General features: G+C 44.2%; 3 protein-coding genes across 6 annotated transcripts; all 3 read left to right on the plus strand.

Moving 5' to 3' along the window:
• Positions 1-2: 2 nt before the first annotated feature.
• On the plus strand, positions 3-10,034 carry LOC6729996 (protein kinase C). Of its 4 annotated transcripts, none has more exons than XM_016177735.3 (11): positions 3-229; positions 1,970-2,299; positions 2,469-2,662; positions 2,732-2,789; positions 2,855-2,967; positions 3,032-3,105; positions 3,696-3,727; positions 5,252-5,322; positions 5,385-6,603; positions 6,722-6,861; positions 6,914-10,034. In XM_016177735.3, the coding sequence occupies exons 2-11, from the start codon at positions 2,146-2,148 to the stop codon at positions 7,073-7,075; spliced, it is 2,217 nt and encodes a 738-aa protein (XP_016036764.1). In that variant the 5' UTR covers positions 3-229; positions 1,970-2,145; the 3' UTR covers positions 7,076-10,034. The 4 variants fall into 4 exon arrangements, with proteins under 4 accessions (XP_016036764.1, XP_016036763.1, XP_016036761.1 ...); XM_016177734.3 differs by having other exon boundaries at positions 4-229; positions 5,382-6,603; XM_016177732.3 differs by lacking the exon at positions 3-229 and adding an exon at positions 755-937 and having other exon boundaries at positions 5,382-6,603.
• Positions 10,035-10,297: 263 nt separating this feature from the next.
• On the plus strand, positions 10,298-11,529 carry LOC6729997 (probable dimethyladenosine transferase). The gene is made up of 3 exons (XM_002105255.4): positions 10,298-10,473; positions 10,536-11,248; positions 11,303-11,529. The coding sequence occupies exons 1-3, from the start codon at positions 10,416-10,418 to the stop codon at positions 11,450-11,452; spliced, it is 921 nt and encodes a 306-aa protein (XP_002105291.1). The 5' UTR covers positions 10,298-10,415; the 3' UTR covers positions 11,453-11,529.
• Positions 11,530-11,787: 258 nt separating this feature from the next.
• LOC6729998 (venom protease) lies at positions 11,788-13,103 on the plus strand. The gene is made up of 3 exons (XM_002105256.4): positions 11,788-11,959; positions 12,013-12,283; positions 12,355-13,103. Exons 1-3 carry the CDS (start codon positions 11,863-11,865, stop codon positions 12,944-12,946), a joined length of 960 nt encoding a protein of 319 aa, XP_002105292.1. The 5' UTR covers positions 11,788-11,862; the 3' UTR covers positions 12,947-13,103.
• Positions 13,104-13,308: the final 205 nt, after the last annotated feature.

A 13,308-nucleotide genomic window follows, 5' to 3' on the forward strand; every position in this document is an offset into this window, starting at 1 on the left:
GTATCGCCCACCTTGGCACATCGCTAACGTTTTTCCAATAAGAATTGGAGTGAAGTGAACATTTTTATCAATAGTAATACGCGAAACAGTTTTAAAGCCAATAAGAAAACTACCCAGCAATGCAACGGAAAATGCTGGACACTGTGATTTTGTGAAACTGTTCGAATTCGTTGGAAAACCAAGGAAATTGCCTGGGAAAACCAATCAATTTATAACGCTGTGCAAACGGGTGCGTGTAACTGTGTGCGTGCGTGTGTGTATAAGCGCATACATATGTCGAGCGTGTGTGTGTGTGCGCTAGTGTGAAGGCATCCTTAATTTTTTCGCACACATAGCTGAACACTTTTTCTCTGATATACAAGTTCCTGCGCGCGCAGATGAATTATTTCATTCTTTTTGTTTCATTGTTGATTGCAATATTTTCTGCCTATTTGTTGTCGTGCATACCCATTTTGTATAAACATTGCAACGAAGCGTTTCAATAACTTTTCATATAAATCCGTAAACATTTTCTATATACCAACAGTAGAGAGAGCAAGAAAGTAAGAGAGTGGTATATATAAAATCCATCGATGGGACTTTCTAAATATTACTCCGTGTGTGGTGCTTGATTGTGAAGCGAAAAATGTCAGCGAAACGTGTATCTTATAGTCAAAGAATGTGCTTAGTGTACAATTTAAAAAACAAAAAATATAATATTTGAACTACGAACATAGTGGGCATTTCGTATGTTTACCAACACTGCGGTCGTCAGTGTCAGGCTGACAGGTGGACAGTACGGCAACTCTGCCAGCTGGAAGACCTTCGTTTTCACCAATTAGAAAATTACAAATTTTCCAATTGGACGGGTTAGCCAAACGTTTAGTTAATTGAGCGCACTTATTGGCGTTTCGTCAGGTGTTTCCAATTGGAGTGGGCGTGAGACGCGCGTGTATTGGTGGGTAGTAGAAGTGCGAGTGAGAGGCAGCATTAGAAATTCTTGTTGTTCTCTCTTTGTTGTTTAATCTGTGGAAAAAAGTTGACTACGCGTGTATATGTGTGTGAAAGTGTGTGTATATGTGCCATACATGCACACAAAGAATTTGCATAAAAAAGTGAGCAAGCAATGGCATTATATGTAATCAAAGCTAAACGACACTGAAAGTACTCAAGATTGTGTGCGAAGAAAAAGGGCAACTAAGTATGTACTTGTTCCCACCAAATTGCCAATTAGAAAACGCTTTGTATCCCAATTGGATGCGCATTAGACTAGTGGCGAGATTAGTGTACACTGAACAACAATCTGTGGAATTGTGAAATAAACAAAGTTGCACTCCTTGGAATGATTTATACGCTAGAAATATTACCATAGCAGATGATGGTCGCGCACTATTTTCGACTTTTGTTCTACGGACTGTTGTCGTTTGAGCGATTGCCTAATGTACACACACAAACGGGCAGAAGCACAGTGGCGGCCAAAATAGTAGTGTTGAATAATAAACAATGAAAAGAATTTATATTTTTGTAAGCTACAGCTTTTCGTTTTGCAAAAATGAATGTACATTTCTGTCTGTGAATCATGAATTTTTCCAATTTAACCCAGAATAAGTCAGTAACATTTTGAATCATAATAGCAAAATTATTAATATTATTATCCAAGAAACGTAGAACTGAATACACATCGCATTTGAAATTGTTTATTGAACTGCTACGCAGTTAATACGCATCGTTAAGGAAATAAATAATTATATATAGTGCAAATTCTTTTAGCATGTCATTACTATTTTGACCGCTGCTGTGGGCGTAGATATGTGTGTGCACAAATTCCATCGATGCGAGGCTTAATCGACCTTGGGAGTGAATCGAGTATACCGCATACGCCATTCATGAGTGTCAATGACCTACGCCAACATTGGCCCACAGCGAAAGATGCGAGTGGCAGTCGGGCGATTGATTAACCCATCTCGAACTGCTCTTCATCCGATTGCAGATCAGGATCACCAGCCAGCCGCACACCACCACAAGCCGAGTGGTCCACCGCTGCTCCCCACACAGACACGCAAGGACATCGCACGGAGGACCGAGGAGCAGCCGGATCAGGCGCAGGATCACGACCAGCAATAGGATCTAGTACAGCCGGACAGGACAGTCACCGATCGCACGACCATGTTCACGGGCAAGCTGCAGATCAAGGTGTGCGAGGCGAGCGGCCTGCGGCCCACAGACTTCCAGAAGCGCCACAACCTCACCTTCGGCAAACTGGCCGACGAGCAGCTCATCGATCCCTATGTCTCCATAGATGTCGACGAGAGTCACTTCGGTAAGTTACCTCCCACTTCTGATATGGTTAGGAAACTAAAGTCAGTTAGATAGTTACAAAGATTAGTTAGCTAGCAAAAGTGTTGCATACTTAAAAGGGTGAAAAGTTAAAGGTTTTGGCAGCTAGCTTTATTTATTACTTATTTACCTGGTTCTTTTCTTACCCACAGATCGAGCCACCACACGGCCAAAGACATTCGATCCTGTTTGGAACGAGCAGTTCGTCCACGACGTGACCAATGTGAGCAACATCAACTTGACCGTCTTTCATGATGCCGCTCTGCCGCCGGATGACTTTGTGGCCAACTGCATCATCTCCTTCGAGGACCTCATGCAGAGCGAGACGCCTGTGCAGGATCTATGGGTGGGTTTCGAACATATAGTAGCTACATGTCTACGAATCCATATACTTATACTTCTTGAAACCTCACAGGTTAACTTGGAGCCGCAGGGCAAGATTCACGTCATCATTGAGCTGAAGAATCGCACGGGTACGTACCGAAATGAAGATCTGAAAAAAGTCTAGCGAATGCTGATCGATTCCATCTGATTTCAGATAAAGCCAAAGCCGAGGCCGTCGTGGAGCACACTGTGGCCGTTAACAAGGAGTTCAAAGAGCGCGCCGGATTCAACCGACGTCGCGGTGCCATGCGTCGTCGGGTCCATCAGGTGGGTATCCATTTAAGCAGTTGAGAATGAACGTAACTAATACGTTTCGTTTGCTTGGAACCAGGTGAATGGGCACAAGTTCATGGCCACGTTTTTGCGTCAACCCACCTTCTGTTCGCATTGCCGGGAGTTTATCTGGTAAGTGGAGCCGAGCACACATGATCGTACAACTCTCGTAACGAACTCACTTAAGGGCTGAAACATCTCCGTACATCCTAAGTTGTATACGCAGTGATTAATCTGAACATGCATTTAGTTTTGGGACCTGATTTACACACACCTCTCACCATCCGACCTACTTTTGATTTGTTTCGATTCGATTCGATTCGGTTCGTTTCTACTTGGGTTGATCTATTACCTCTATGTTCTTAATGTACCACCACTCCTCATCACTCATCATCGCTCTACTTGGGCTCACATCTTTGCTCCTTTGGGTGGCTCATTCTTATGCGGTTTTAGTTTCCTTGGTTCTCTACATCCATTGGCATTAACCTGGTCTCTCCGGTGGGCTATTATGCTGCTTGGGTGGCTGCTGGGGTCATCTGGGGATCACGATCTCATTACGCTTGATTTCTTACGGCGACACTCATCCATTGAAAGTAATACACTCGCACACACCAAACCAAACCACATCAAATCAAACCACCAAAGAAACACACACCACAAATCATTCAGTTACCAAAATATATATACATACAATAGCCATGGAATTTCTTGCCTTTTTGCAGGGGAATTGGTAAACAAGGCTATCAATGTCAAGGTATGTGTTTTGCTTCAGACTAAACGGAATTGAAAACCAGAGCAGCTCAGCTCTGGCGCTTCGGAGCTCCAGGATGAGCCCCCGACAAGCTATATCCAATCCATATCACTTTGCATTTGCTTGTTACGTTCGTTGTTCGTTATTCGTTGTTCGTTCGTTGTTTGCTGTTGTCGCTGTTGATGTGGCTGCCATTGGGTTTCTTTGGCTGCATTTTGAGATCAGTAATGCTATCAGTACTATTCTATCATACTCCGAAAGGATTGTCCAGCCTTCGGCATTGTCCAATGCATCCATCACTTGCTTGAGTCGGAACAGGTCCTGTCCACTGTCCCACTGCACCATAAGTCAAATCGATCTGGATGGTCCCGTCCTCGTTCCCATCACATTGCATTTTAAACACACGTTTAAAGGGAGTGCAGTACTAATCAGATTCCATTCCGATCGGGGTTACAGAATATTCTTTATAGGTCTAGAATTACATATAGTCTTCATCACATACACCTCTTTACTTTGTCCGTCCGTCAGATTTACTCAATTCCATATGATAATCATGCATGCTATAGTTAATCCCAGTCTCTGGGTTTTAGAACCTTTATTCAGCATTTAGTTTTAAGAGACAGTTATCAGTTATATTTGGAAACCAATGTCACTAAACTTAAAAACTCGAATTCTTTAGAATTGGAATCATTGGTTTAATATATCATCTTTTTAAATCTATTTCATGATGCACGATAAATTTCTCTTTGGTTCTTAAAGGGTTCAGAAAGAGTATACTCTATGGGGTCGAATAAGAATAGAAATACTATATAGGATATTTACTTTAAATCATTGTCATAAACAAACTGAACTGCTTTTATGGCTGCCTTCGTCACTTCTCACTCTTCCAAGTAGTTTTGGTTCCAATATCAATATCTCTGGCACGAAGCATCTAAATGTTGTGATTAAACGAAACACTAAAATTAGAGCACAGACACAGACCAAGCACAACCTAACTCCACTGACCAACATGTGAATAATCAATCACACTGCACAGCAAGAAACAGTCGACGGTTTATCAACTAATTACTGTCCACTAGATCGTGGCATTCGAGAAGGATCCCGAGCCGAATTGCTCCCAATCCGAGTCGAATGCCACGATGGCGGACTTTGTGTCTAACCCTGAATGTTTCAACGAGCTTAGTTTAAACGAAATCCTGTAAATATACACATTCGTATGTCTAGAGTTTAGGCTAAGAAGGAAATCGCCCTGAAACAGCATTTACTAGTTTGAAATTATGAAATCATTTCATTTATTGACTTTCAAATGAAAAAGAGTATTGATTTGTAGAGCTTTCTATCTTTTGATAGAAAAGATAGATGGCTCGTTTTGTGCATCAGGGCGATCTTCTTTCCGAGCTCATAGATTTTCATAGAGTCTTGGATTCACTGGCCTGCACTCTGCCATTGAAGAATCGAAGAAGCACCAAGTGCCCAGTTTGGATACTAATGATTTCGCCTTTGGTTTCTCTTTCCCGAAAACTCTAGTCTGCACGTTAGTTGTACATAAGAAATGTCACCTGTCGGTGGTGTCCAAGTGTCCGGGCATGCGAGATGAGGTAAGTGCCAATGGGATATCCCCGCCAGATCATAATGATCTAACCGCGAGCCTTTCCAGCAGCCAGCCAAAGTGGAGGTGGTGCCGGCGGGCCAGAGGTTCAATGTGAATGTGCCGCACCGCTTCGTGGTGCACAGCTACAAGCGGTTCACGTTCTGCGACCACTGCGGATCCCTGCTCTACGGCCTGATCAAGCAGGGATTGCAGTGCGAGACCTGCGGGATGAACGTGCACAAGCGGTGCCAGAAGAACGTGGCCAACACGTGCGGCATCAACACGAAGCAGATGGCCGAGATACTCAGCTCGCTGGGCATCTCGCCGGACAAGCAGCAGCCGCGCCGCTCTAAGTACTTGAACCAGCAGGGCGGCGAGGACAACTATGGGGCATCCCTGGGCGCCGATGGCGACGGTGCTCCGGGGCAGTCGTTTCGCAGTTGCGCCTTGTCGGTGGACAGCCTGGCCACATCGACGACGACGCTGACCAGCGGGTATAATAGCAGCAGCTGCATGAGCCTGGCGGTGACCGGATCTGGAGGCGTTGGGGCCACTGGAGAGACGCGTCCGGGCAAGTGCTCCTTGCTGGACTTCAACTTCATCAAGGTGCTGGGCAAGGGCTCGTTCGGCAAGGTGATGCTCGCCGAGAAGAAGGGCACCGACGAGATCTACGCCATCAAGGTGCTTAAGAAGGACGCGATCATCCAGGACGACGACGTCGACTGCACCATGACAGAGAAGCGCATCCTGGCGCTGGCCGCCAACCATCCCTTCCTGACTGCGTTACATTCCTGTTTCCAGACCCCGGACCGCCTGTTCTTCGTGATGGAGTACGTCAACGGCGGCGATCTGATGTTCCAGATACAGAAGGCGCGTCGGTTCGAGGCCTCGCGTGCCGCCTTCTATGCGGCGGAGGTGACTCTGGCCCTGCAGTTTCTCCACACCCACGGCGTCATCTACCGCGACCTGAAGCTGGACAACATCCTGCTCGACCAGGAGGGTCACTGCAAGCTGGCCGACTTCGGCATGTGCAAGGAGGGCATCATGAACGGCATGCTGACCACCACCTTCTGCGGCACCCCCGACTACATCGCCCCGGAGATCCTCAAGGAGCAGGAGTACGGCGCCTCCGTCGACTGGTGGGCGCTGGGCGTTCTCATGTACGAGATGATGGCCGGCCAGCCGCCGTTCGAGGCCGACAACGAGGACGAGCTCTTCGACTCCATCATGCACGACGATGTGCTCTATCCGGTTTGGCTGTCCCGCGAGGCAGTCTCCATACTAAAGGGTGAGACTCCCGCTATGCTAATCTACTTTCTTACTCAGCATTACTCACGCATTACTTACTAGAAAGTTGCTGACGTGTCGTATGAGTAATATTTGCTGTTCTTTCCTTTCATCCTCAGGTTTTCTCACCAAGAATCCGGAGCAGCGACTTGGCTGCACTGGCGACGAGAACGAGATACGCAAGCATCCATTTTTCGCCAAATTGGACTGGAAGGAGCTGGAGAAGCGCAACATAAAGCCACCATTCCGACCGAAAATGGTAAGCTAAATTATATATAGAAAAACTTGACCAATATTAATTTGACCCACAGAAAAATCCACGCGATGCCAACAACTTCGATGCGGAGTTCACCAAGGAGGATCCAGTGCTGACACCGATTGGAAACGAGGTGGTGCGCTGCATCAACCAGGACGAGTTCGCCGGCTTCTCGTTCGTGAATCCCAAGTTCGGACCGGAGCGCAAAGTCTACTAAGGCCCAACGATCGCAGTTCATGTTCACCAGTTCAGTTCGATGGATTGCGATGCGGTCGTCTGGAGCCCCGGTCGGATCGGGGGGTGGCCCAAGTCCAGCCAGATCGCCATCGCGACGAGCTGTCATCCAGCGAAAGCAGTCTAATATTTTCATTTCCCGTAACTCCCCGGCGCACTCGCCGCCCCCATTGTTGTCTGTTTCCAGCCGTAGTCGTGATGCTCGTCCTCGTTTCGTTACCGGTCCTGTGTGTAGATCACTCATCCGCATCCAACTACCAGTGCCAATTGTCGAAACTGCTAGCTTCAAATTGAACTTTGGGGCGCACAAGCCCCAAAACCCCTTTCCCTGCTTCAAGCTCCACGCCTGTTGGAATTCATTTATGTTGTTTGCCAAGCTCCCAAGAACAGAAACCAACAAAAAAAAAAAAGAAAAGGAAAGAAAAGAAAAGAAAGAAGGAAGTAGAGATACCCCCACCCATCTAGTCAATGCCCAGTGGCTGAGTGCATTTTGTTATTAGTTATTTATTGATTGTTTGACGTGCCGAATCTCAAGTTTCGCACTCGCAGACCGACAGCATCCAAGCAGAGCTCTATTTACGGGAGGCGAGGCACTTGCTCCAAGCGAATCTCAAGGGAATTTCTAACACAATAGCCGCAATGTGCCGTCTGTACCACAAACACCACACAATACATGCGACCACACGGATCTAGTTTCATTTGTTTTACGTATTCGAAATCTTGCACAACTTCCTTCTCAAGTATTAAAGCGATATTATTTTAAAGTTACCTTATTGTTAAACATGAATATTTATAAAACGAACAAAAAAAAAAAAACAAAAACCAACAAAAACAAAATGAAGCCAAAAAGCCCTAATACAAACGCATACAATTTACCAACAAAATGGAAAAAGAAAGTAAAGCTAACTAATCATAGAGGTAAAGCTAAACCCACAAAGAGAATGTCTATAAAATTCATATTAATTTATGCTAAACAAACTATGAATACAAAACGTGTTTAGTCCGTAAGCAAACGAGGAGGAGAACAAACAAATTATATATATACATAAACATATATATAAAGTATATATATGTGAACCATATAAATTGTGAAACTAAAGCATATGCATATATAATACACACAAATGAGAAACATTTAGCGTAATTGAGGAGAGTCCGAACAAAATTAAGTGAAGGATGATAGGAGACAAACAATATAACTTTTATGTGTTGATTTTAAAGCCAAAGACTCAAGCTAAGTTCTATTCGCAATTACTGCATTCAAATCTAGCATAAATTTGATTGGTATCCCTTGAATGTTGTTACGATTATTATTTACTCCATAGCAAATTTCGAGTGGCGAAATTGTTTCTGTTTTTCGATTTCCGTCTACCAAAGCGAGCGAGTAATCGTGCTAAAGTAAATCATTAATAAATAACAAAAACAAAGGCGGAATAGCAAGCAAAGGAAGGATAACAGATGATTTATTAACTTTAAGCAGCGTTGTTAACTAAACATAAAAATCGTAAGGCAAAGGCAGGCATAAACACACATTTGTATGTAATAATAACGCCCAGTGTCTAATAATATTTGTGAAATAGCAAGCCCAGCGTAAGCGCTAGTTACCCATTTACAATTTAAATGTTAACCCAAAGTATTTTCAAGAACGCATTTTACCAAAAACAAGCAAAACACGAGAAATAAAAAAATAAATTAAAACCACAAACAAAACCCAAAGAAATTAAGGACGAAGTGAAGAAGTATAGGCAAATGTTGAAAGCTATGAATAATTTTTTAAGCAATGCGCTCAGAGGCCGTTGCAAAGATAGAGGCGCGTATTCAATTTAAACTAAACAAAGAGTATAAAAACAAGCAAAACTCCAGCCAACAAGATAAACTCATATGAACATAGGTATAGATTCCCGATCGGGATAGGTATCAGGATCGGAATCGGGAATAGGTCAATCGCTGCTGGTCAAGCACGGAAAGCAGAGGAAACAAAAATGAGGTACATTTAATGGGAGAGAAACAGATGAGGGATTAGAACAAATCGCGTGACCGTAACCTGACAAAAAAAAACACAAAACTTATAGGAAAATGTGCAACCAAAAATGTTAGCTATAAGCTCTCACCGAATACGCAAAGCTGAACGCTCCCCGCGACCCCGTTGTCTCCACCTACTTACCCCGAAACTTATAGTGAATATATATGTATATCATGGCTTGCCAAAGGGGCTCTTCAACTAAACTCCGAACTATGAAATCTGAACTCTGAACTCTGAATGTACTCACCCGATCCAGCTTAGCTAACTTTTTCTGGAGCCGCGCAGCTCAAGCAAACACTCAAACTCACACCCACTTACATATGTGCAACTTTTTCATGTACCTTTCGCATCTTAGATACTTAAATGGATTATTAAACGGAATCCCCGAAAATTGTTAACTGATCTAAGGCAGAACTACACACAAACTACTAAGAAAATATACAGAATTATTTATGGAACGGCGTACAAAACTAAAGCGCAACAAAGTGGGAGACAAAGGTTAGGAATCATTGCAAAGTAATAATCATAGACACAAAAGTATTCAGAAAACAACACACAAAGCAAACACACAAGGCACATTTACAAAGCAGATGAAAAAACAAACTACAACTGAGAAGAACACGGCATAAATAAGGTTTAAGTTATGTTTAAAAAAGAGATAAATAACTGTAACGGTAAAGTCGAAAGTCAACAGTTGATATGTTGTAAAAAAGCTATTAAATAAACACAAAAAAATGGAAAGATTACCAAGGCAGGCAAGTGAGCGTAATTGAATGTTAAAGAAGCTACTAAGTAAATGGTACGAGCAGATGTGTGCAAAGATAACCAAAGAAAGCAAATTGGAAACAAGAAAATTGATTTATAACATTAAGTGAAAACTAATTAATAAATAAAGAGGTAACACCTATGAAAAATGTAACTGATTTTGTTTAAATTTGAAAATTACAGAACTGCAGTCTGCGAAACGGGAATGTTAAGATAACCGGTAAGGATTAACAGAAAAGGAAACATTACTGAGGGTTAAAGTGTTAACGTTTTTGCTATGCTGCACGTTTTGAAATAAGTTTCTTATTTGTTACTAACATTACAGGGTCCTTTAAAATTTCTGTTAACATGGGCGCCTACAGCTTGCGGTTAACATGTTCTGTTAACAAGAAAGTTATCGCTTCGACCGATGTGTTATCGGCTGTTAGCTAGCAGTGCACATGTTGCCGCCGAAGAAGAAGAAGCAAACCCAAAACAAATAAATATTTGGTGCGATTTATTAATTTTTCAAGACAAAAAACGAGTGCTAGACAAGATGCCCAAGGTCACAAAGGAAAAGAAGAGCCGGATTCATAATGATGTGCAAAAACAGGGTGAGTCGGTACCAAATCAAACCAAGAAACGTATTTTAAACCCACATATTTTTAATTTATAGGGATCGTTTTTAACAAGGACTTTGGCCAGCACATCCTGAAGAATCCGCTAGTGATAACCACCATGCTGGAAAAGGCCGCTCTGAGAGCCACCGATGTGGTGCTGGAAATCGGTCCTGGAACCGGAAACATGACCGTTCGGATGCTGGAGCGCGCCAAGAAAGTGATCGCCTGTGAGATTGACACCCGATTGGCCGCCGAGTTGCAGAAGCGTGTGCAGGCCACTCCGCTGCAGCCTAAGCTGCAGGTGCTGATCGGAGACTTCCTGAAGGCGGAGCTGCCCTTTTTCGATCTGTGCATCGCCAACGTGCCGTATCAGATCAGTTCGCCACTGATCTTCAAGTTGCTGCTCCACCGACCACTTTTTCGGTGCGCCGTACTTATGTTCCAACGTGAGTTCGCAGAACGGTTGGTGGCCAAACCGGGTGACAAGCTCTACTGTCGCCTGAGCATCAATACCCAACTGCTGGCCCGCGTGGACATGCTTATGAAGGTGGGCAAGAACAACTTTAGGCCGCCACCAAAGGTAGAGAGCAGTGTGGTCCGGCTGGAGCCGAAGAACCCACCGCCGCCGGTCAACTTCACCGAATGGGACGGACTCACCCGTATTGCCTTCCTGCGCAAGAATAAAACGCTGGCGGCTACCTTTAAGGTGACCTCCGTTTTGGAGATGTTAGAGAAAAACTACAAGCTATATCGCTCACTCAGGAATGAGGTAAGTCTGGGAAGAGTATGATTAGCGAGATAATTGCAATTTGAATTTCCCTAGCCCATTGAAGACGACTTCAAAATGCAGGATAAGGTCATTAGTATCTTGGAGGAACAGGACATGGCCGCAAAACGTGCGAGAAGCATGGACATAGACGACTTTATGCGGCTCCTGCTGGCTTTCAATTCAGCGGGCATTCACTTCAATTAGGTGTATTTATTCTATAGATCGTTAAACTTTGTACAATTTACCAACATTAATATAAATGTTAAGCCAACGAACTCTAATTATCTCAGCATATTTTAGCCAAACTGGTTTCCATCTAGTACAGTAGTTATCAACTAACAATCCCGTCTACAATCTGACATCAGTTACTTCCGGTTTTGAATGATTATTTGAACATTTTATAATATAAATTTAACAATGAATGACTTTCTTTGGGAAAACCTAAATAGATAGCTAAGTGATCTAGGAATCTCAGTCCGTGCTTCCTACTGTATATAGAATAGAACCAGCTGAGCCGGGAGAGCATCGTCTCCGAAGTGCGCAATTGAAAAGTAGCTGATTAGCTTCGATCAGATCAGTTGCCGGCCGATCGACTTCCACTGCAGTTCAATAGGATGGCCATGCAATTGCTAGAATTGATATTACTGCTGGTGTTTTCACTCAGCAGCAGCCTTGTTCAGGGCCAAAATCCGGATCCAGCTGCCCAGCTTGGTAAGTGATATGAGGGTGACTATAATCTTACTGACCATGAACATTCCCTTCAGCTTGCACGAAGTTCAAGCAGATTGTCTTCGAGGAGCGCGTGGCCATCAGCTTCTTTTTTACCGATGCACCCATTACCTACGAGACAGTGGATTCCTGCCATGGATCCAGACCCCTGATTGTGGACGGCACGCCGGCTGAACCCAAGGAATTTCCATTTGCCGCTCGCCTCGGCCATCGGAAAACTAACAATGAAATAAAGTGGTTCTGTGGCGGCACCTTGATAAGCAATCGCCTGGTGCTCACAGCGGCTCACTGCTTCTTTTCCGAACAGTAAGTTCTTCATATCTCAAAGTTACTTTCCATTCCATTGTAATCGAACAGATTTCTATATATTTATCCAGCGGTGAGGTCAACGTTGTGCGCTTGGGTGAACTGGAGTTCGATACCGACACGGATGACGCGGAGCCGGAGGACTTTGGCGTGCTCGCTCTGAAGGCACATCCTGGCTTCGAGAACCCGCAGCTCTACAATGACATTGGCATAGTTCAGCTGGATCGCGAGGTCAAGTTCAATAGGTACAAGCATCCTGCCTGCCTGCCCTTCGACGACGGCGAGCAGCACGAGTCCTTCATCGCCATCGGCTGGGGCCAGAAGAAGTTTGCCCAGAAGGAGTCGAAGAAGCTGCTGAAGGTACAGCTCCAGGGCTATAAGGACCGGTGTGTCAGCAGTGTGGATGCGAATGACGAGCTGCCCAATGGCTACGAGCCCAAGAGCCAGCTGTGCATCGGATCAAGGGACAACAAGGACACCTGCAACGGCGATTCTGGCGGTCCAGTGCTGGCCTATCACAAGGATCTCGCCTGCATGTACCACGTAATGGGCATCACCTCAGCCGGCATCGCGTGCTCCACGCCCGACATTCCAAGTGCCTACACGCGGGTGCACTACTTCCTCAACTGGATCAAGGGCGAACTGGCCAAGCAGACGCAGTGAACCGGCTTGTTTGTTTTTAAATTCGTCTAATCTCTTACACTTGAGACCCTGGTCTGGGTTCTGAGAAAGCCAGAAATATACAAGTTATTAATTAATGATTGTAAATCCACCGGCTATAAACATTTGCATCTGGGCTTGCTGAGCAAACCGGTTTGGATATTGTTGGATTTGAATGAAATTTTCAGGTTTTCATTTCCGAAGAACTTTTCACTTGCTTTAAAGTCGTGACAATGCAACAATTTTGTTATGATTATGGTTTATATTACCTACTCAATATTTGTAAATATTTAAATGCCGGAACATATTGTTTTCATCATGTTCGCCATCAAACCGGCTTTCATTTCTATTGATTTTCTGCTTGC

This window comes from Drosophila simulans, chromosome 3R, assembly GCF_016746395.2.
Source record: "Drosophila simulans strain w501 chromosome 3R, Prin_Dsim_3.1, whole genome shotgun sequence".
Classification (NCBI taxonomy): Eukaryota; Metazoa; Arthropoda; class Insecta; order Diptera; family Drosophilidae; genus Drosophila; species Drosophila simulans.

Coding starts and splice junctions, on each gene's coding strand:
- LOC6729996 (XM_016177734.3), top strand. CDS start 2,146: ATGTTCACGGGCAAGCTGCAGATCAAGGTGTGCGAGGCGAGCGGCCTG. Junction 5,323..5,381: donor GTCCGGGCATGCGAGATGAG/GTAAGTGCCAAT, acceptor GAGCCTTTCCAG/CAGCCAGCCAAAGTGGAGGT. Junction 6,604..6,721: donor GGCAGTCTCCATACTAAAGG/GTGAGACTCCCG, acceptor TTTCATCCTCAG/GTTTTCTCACCAAGAATCCG.
- LOC6729997 (XM_002105255.4), top strand. CDS start 10,416: ATGCCCAAGGTCACAAAGGAAAAGAAGAGCCGGATTCATAATGATGTG. Junction 10,474..10,535: donor TAATGATGTGCAAAAACAGG/GTGAGTCGGTAC, acceptor TTTAATTTATAG/GGATCGTTTTTAACAAGGAC. Junction 11,249..11,302: donor ATCGCTCACTCAGGAATGAG/GTAAGTCTGGGA, acceptor GAATTTCCCTAG/CCCATTGAAGACGACTTCAA.
- LOC6729998 (XM_002105256.4), top strand. CDS start 11,863: ATGGCCATGCAATTGCTAGAATTGATATTACTGCTGGTGTTTTCACTC. Junction 11,960..12,012: donor GGATCCAGCTGCCCAGCTTG/GTAAGTGATATG, acceptor CATTCCCTTCAG/CTTGCACGAAGTTCAAGCAG. Junction 12,284..12,354: donor CACTGCTTCTTTTCCGAACA/GTAAGTTCTTCA, acceptor ATATTTATCCAG/CGGTGAGGTCAACGTTGTGC.